The sequence below is a fragment of the Asparagus officinalis genome, chromosome 6 (genome assembly GCF_001876935.1).
Source record: "Asparagus officinalis chromosome 6, Aspof.V1, whole genome shotgun sequence".
NCBI classification, from domain to species: domain Eukaryota; kingdom Viridiplantae; phylum Streptophyta; class Magnoliopsida; order Asparagales; family Asparagaceae; genus Asparagus; species Asparagus officinalis.
The window spans coordinates 53,906,192-53,912,051 of NC_033799.1; the positions used below are offsets into that span (position 1 = coordinate 53,906,192).

General features: G+C 39.1%; 1 protein-coding gene across 1 annotated transcript in view; it reads right to left on the reverse strand.

The window, feature by feature from the left end:
* LOC109846199 overlaps window positions 1-4,478 on the reverse strand; it is a 6,087-nt gene extending 1,609 nt beyond the window's left edge. The window contains exons 1-3 of the mRNA XM_020415422.1: window positions 4,377-4,478; window positions 426-651; window positions 105-305 (exon numbers count right to left, since the gene is read on the reverse strand). Coding sequence (XP_020271011.1) covers window positions 105-305; window positions 426-651; window positions 4,377-4,478 — 529 coding nt within the window. The remainder of the gene's footprint in view (window positions 1-104; window positions 306-425; window positions 652-4,376) is intronic.

Sequence of the window (5,860 nt, forward strand, 5' to 3'; positions counted from 1 at the left end):
TTTTTTTCATGGTTTGCGAGGGAACCGCCCCATGACAAAATTTTTAACCGGTGCACATGTGTGGGTAAGATGATTACATGACAAAATTGGGATGCTAATATTACGTGAACTTGTAAAGAAGTCTTTCAAAATTATGTAAGAGATAGAAGCATTATGTAAGCATTTCTTAGCAAAAAGCACATTAATCACCAAAAGATAATGAAGAAGATACTGACCTGACGATTGTCCAGAAGGTATGGAGTGTGAAGGGGGAGTTGTCTGTAAATCATTTTCTTGTGTAGGTGTTTGTTGATTTGCGTCTATATCTGTGTAGGAGATAGATTGCAAATAAAAAAACATTGTTGCAACTGACTAGATTTTTATATGTAAAGGATAAAGATTAGGTGTCATGTTAAAACAGAATCAAAAGAAAAATAAATAGTTACCTCTAACTGGAGTAGACTCCCCAATGCTAGGTATGGCGGTAGCAACATGAGCAGATTCAAGTTCTCTCCTAGGCTCTCTCACCTGACGCTGCCGGTCTTCGCGCTGTGTATCTACAGCAGATTCAAGTTCTCTCCTACGCTCTCTCACCTGACGCTGCAGGTCTCCGCGCTGTAGTAGTCTACGCGATTTGCTCCGTGATGGAACTCCAGACATATTCGTCAAGCCCTATAAAGAATTTTACATTTCATATAAGATATATGTGAAATAGACATATTTATCAAGTTGAATATATAATTTTAAACAACATGCTTTTGATAAAGGTTACCTTTTTCGCTTTACAGAAATGTTAGGTTCTACAGATTCCCTAGAAGTTGTAGGAATATCTACAAGTATTTCACTATTCAAATCATTCCTAACCCATGAAATTTTATCATATTCAGGAGATTTATCTTGACATACAACCCCTCCCTGCTCAAATTCTTCGTCATCGTTGACCTCGACGACCTCTGAATCTATGAACTGTGGGACATCGTAAGTATCCCTGGGCCTCCATCGACATACAACACTCCACCCCGAATGCCTCAAGCACTTCGAGTAGTATACTTGAAATGCTTGTTCTGGAAATATAAATGGATCGTCCTCAAAGGAAAAACGTGTGGTGTTTACACTCGTCAATCCATATTCATCTACCCAAGTCCCGTAATTGTCTCTCCACTTACCAGTTCCAGTCTTCATATCATACCAAACACACTGAAAGACATAAATGCATCCTGCTCGTCCTAGATAGTTGATACCAAGTATGTTATCAAGGTACCCATAGTATATCTCATCATTTGTGCCTAGGGTTGCAATTCCACTATTTTGGGTGGTTCGAGATTCTTCTATAGACTTGATTTCAAACTTGTAACCGCCAACACCGAATCCTTTATAGTATTTAACTTCAGCATCTGGAAGTGTAGCCAAATATCCAAGATCCTTATCTAATATCGATTCTACAGTCGGTAATCGGCTCTGGCAAAAAGGTCAATACGGCAATTACATAAAGATGTTAGATTAAATTGAATGAATAAGTCAAAAAATAAGAAAATAGAAATCTTACATAATGTTTAAACCAATTGCAAAAATTGTCCTGATGATGTGTTTCAACTTGTGCCTCATTCCAATTACTATGCATTACACGTATTTCATCCTTCTGTATTCTAAAGTCAAAAAAGAGTAGGTAATGTGAGAATTATATTATGTCATATAAACATATATAGCATTATGTGAAATAGACATACTCTCTAACTTCTCCAAGGCATTCGATATTGAGAAGGATAAAGCGATGAATCTTGTTGATAAATGCGAGATTCATTCTATTGTAATATGGCTTTTTTGATGGTCCGTCATGAATCACAAGAGGTCTGTTGAGTTTTGTCTCAATGTCTTCATCCAGATAACGGGAACAAAAAGTGGTTACTTCCTCTAGCAGATAACCTTCCATAATAGAACCCTCTGGTCGATTTCTATTGCGAATATAATTTTTCAGAGTGAGAAGGTACCTACAAAAGCTTACACTAAATCACCACATCCAAGATATAAAATAAAAATATGTAAAATAAAAATATATCGATTACGTTAACTGTAAAACTAAAGGTACCTTTCGATGGGGTACATCCATCGATATTGTACTGGTCCGGCAAGCCTAGCCTCGGTTGCAAGATGAACAGTCAGGTGTATAATGATATCAAAGAATGATGGTGGAAAAATCCGTTCAAGCTTGCACAAAATTAAGGGAATTTCAGCCTCTAGCTTCTTCAACTTATCATCCTGTACCTTTCGATGGGGTACATCCATCGATATTGTACTGGTCCGGCAAGCCTAGCCTCGGTTGCAAGATGAACAGTCAGGTGTATAATGATATCAAAGAATGATGGTGGAAAAATCCGCTCAAGCTTGCACAAAATTAAGGGAATTTCAGCCTCTAGCTTCTTCAACTTATCATCCTCGATGTTTTTAGCACACAATTCCCGAAAGAATCTGCAAAAATCATTGATCACTAAACCGACTGATTTAGGGAGAGAAGTTCTGAGAGAGAGTGGAAGAAGATGCTCCATAATAATATGGTGATCATGACTCTTCAACCCTTCGATCTTGCCTTTAACAATCTTTATCTTCTTACTAAATGATCCTGAAAACCCCGTAGGAACCTTCAACTCATGTAACACCTGAAGAAACTTTTTCTTTTCATCTAGTGACATGTGATACACAGCATTAGGGAGTACAAATTGGTCAGGATTGCCTGCCTTCGGTATAGGATGCAACTCTTTTCTAATGTTCCACGCCTGCAGATCCCTTCGAGCTTTAAGGTTATCTTTTGATTTTCCATCTTTACAGAGAAGTAAGTTAAGTATGTGCTCAGATACTCCCTTCTCAATGTGCATAACGTCTAGATTGTGCCGCACTTTATTTGTCTTCCAGTAGGGTAGTTCGAAGAAGATACTTTTCTTGTTCCATCCCTATGGTGTTTCTTGCCTTCCCTTAACTTTTCTGAAAGTCAAGTTGTTTTTATCATTCCACTGAGTAAGTATATCCTCTCCAGATAATGGGTTTGGGCGCGGGCGATTCTCTTTAGTACCATCAAAGTGGATGATATCATCTCTGTACGGATGATTTTCATCCAACATGCGCCGATGGCCGCAATAACAAGTCTTTTTGCTAAAGGGTAGTCTTTTCGATGTTGTCTGGAGATGACAGTAAGGACATGCAGTATAACCATGTACAGACCAACCAGATAGCATTCCATACGCAGGAAAATCATTGATTGTCCACATTAAGGCTACACGCATGGTGAAGTTTGTCCCCGTGTCTGCATCATATGTATCCACACCATCAATGAATAAAGACTTTAACTCTTCGATAAGAGGTCGAAGATAGACATCAATATTGTTTCCCGGTGACTTTGGACCATCAATAAGAAGAGGCATCATGAAATATGATTGGTCCATAGCCAACCACGGTGAGAGGTTATAAATCATCATCACAACGGGCCATGTGCTGTGGGGATTGCCCTTAAAGCTGAAGGGGCAAAAGCCATCACTAGCCAATCCCAGCCTGATATTACGAGGTTCCTGACTAAATGTTGGGTGCCTACTGTCAAAATCCTTCCATGCAGGCGTATCTCTAGGATGACTCATTCGTCCATTTTCACTTGGACGTGCACGGTGATGCCAAGTCATCGCCACCGCTGTCTTCTTACACTTAAATAGCCTCTGCAGCCTCTGTGTAATGGGAAAATATCGTACTATCTTGATAGGTATATCCTTCTTTTGACCATGTACTTTCTTCTTATATCTAGCCTCTCCGCAAGTAGGACACTCCGTATTATCTGAATTTTCTTTCCAATAAATTATACAATCATTAGGACATGCGTGTATCATCTCACACTTCAGACCCAGATTAGACATTATCTTTTGAGCTTCGTACCAGCTATCAGGCACATGGTTCCCCGGAGGCATAAAATCTTTAAGAAACTTGAGGAGCATCGTAAATGACTAGTTGCTCCATTTATTTAGACATTTAATCTGGAATAGATGGACGAACCATGACAACGTGGAGTGTTTTGCATTCTCATAAATGGGCCTCTTAGCATCATTCATGTACTTATCATAATTGTCTTCACGATGCCCTCCGGAAGGAGGATCTTCAGCAGGGTTAGTGTTACCAAGAGCTACCTCAACCATTTCCTCCATTTCCTCATCAATAAATAAGTTGTCATCTTCTTGATCTTCTTCATCTGCATCAATGAGACCTTCAATTTGTCCATGATATACCCAAGTTTTGTAATCGCTAACAAAACCATTCTTCACAATGTGAAGTTCTACTTCTTCCTCCAATTGATGCAACCTATTCGCGCATAATTTACATGGACAAATGAGTCTCCCGTGTCGGATCATATCGTGTCTACGTACAAAGTCCATGAAAGCACTAACTCCATTAACGAAAATAGATTGCATGCGTTCTGCACGACCCACGTACATCCAATCTTTATCTCTGATGTAGTTACGAGCCATGATAACCTAAATAAAATAATTCATTAGTAACGACTTCTAAAAACATGGATTTAGGAATAAGCTAAGCATGATCATTACTTTGCTTCGAATATAGGGTTACAATTAAAAGCCAAAAAGTAACTGATTTATATACAAACTTGACCCAAACCTATAAGGATTTTACTCCAAGTACTATTGTCATTTGTTGATTTATCCAACACGCAGATTGAATTGTTGGGTAATGAGTATCATTTATAGCTCCAACTCCTATTATTCTCTTGGACAGTGCTTTCTGAGAATCTAATTGATACTATTGAAGATCAATTATTTTGAAATTGAATATTTATTTTTCACTTCTTTTCCCTTGCAGCAACTGAACAGATACCTATCTTAGATGGGGAGAATTTAAAATTTAAGGTATCAACTGGTGCTGACAGGAGTGACGATGAAGCATCAAAAAAAGTTCCGTTGTATGTTATCTTAAACTCATACTTTCTGCTACTAATACTGATTGCTTAATGCTTCTAGAAAGAAATACTTCGATTGGGAACATTTTTATTAAATAGATCTGAATTTATTATTAATAATATCAAATATAAGCTTGCTATAACCAGTTCTTAGCTCTAACGGGCAACAAATTCACCTTGGCTTTTGATAGAATCATAGGGTTCACTCCAAACATGTTGAATGTTAAAAAAGAATAAAAAAATCAAAAATTAACAATCTGAATATATGATATTTCCCCAATTTGAAAGGAAATTGAGACCTTGTTAAATATAAACACGTCTCTTCCTCAATCTCGAAACCAAATCTCAAAAATTAAAACAGGAAATGAAAATCGATTTGAGTAACAGGAAACCAAATCTCAAAAATTAAAACAGGAAAAAAAAATTTCACATCAAAATTGCTCTTCGAGAGAAATCTTTAAAGGGGCGACCTGAGGAGGAGGCGGTGGAGGCACACGGCGAAGGAGGAGGCGATGGAGGCACGTGGCGGAGGAGGAGGCGGTGGAGGCACACGGCGGAGGAGGAGGCGATGGAGGCACGTGGCGGAGGGGGAGGCGGCGAGAGCGGCGCAAAGATGAGTGGCAGAGGATCGCGGGGGGCGACGAAGATGAGTCGGAGGTGCGTCAGGCAAAGATGAGGCGGAGGCGAAGATCGACTTGAGTAGACGAGAGAGGAGAGGGCGAAGATCACGAGTGAAATTTGGGGAGGACTTGAAATTTGGTATTTAGATATCGATGAAATTTGTTGGCGCCGCGCGGGTGAAATTTGGGGAGGAAGCGCGGGTCATAAAAATTCCTGGCAAATTTTTTTAACCCTAACATAACTCCCAAACGGTTTTAACCCGTTTGGGCTCAAATATCCCAAACAGTTTAACCCGTTTGGAAGCGTTGTTTGGGA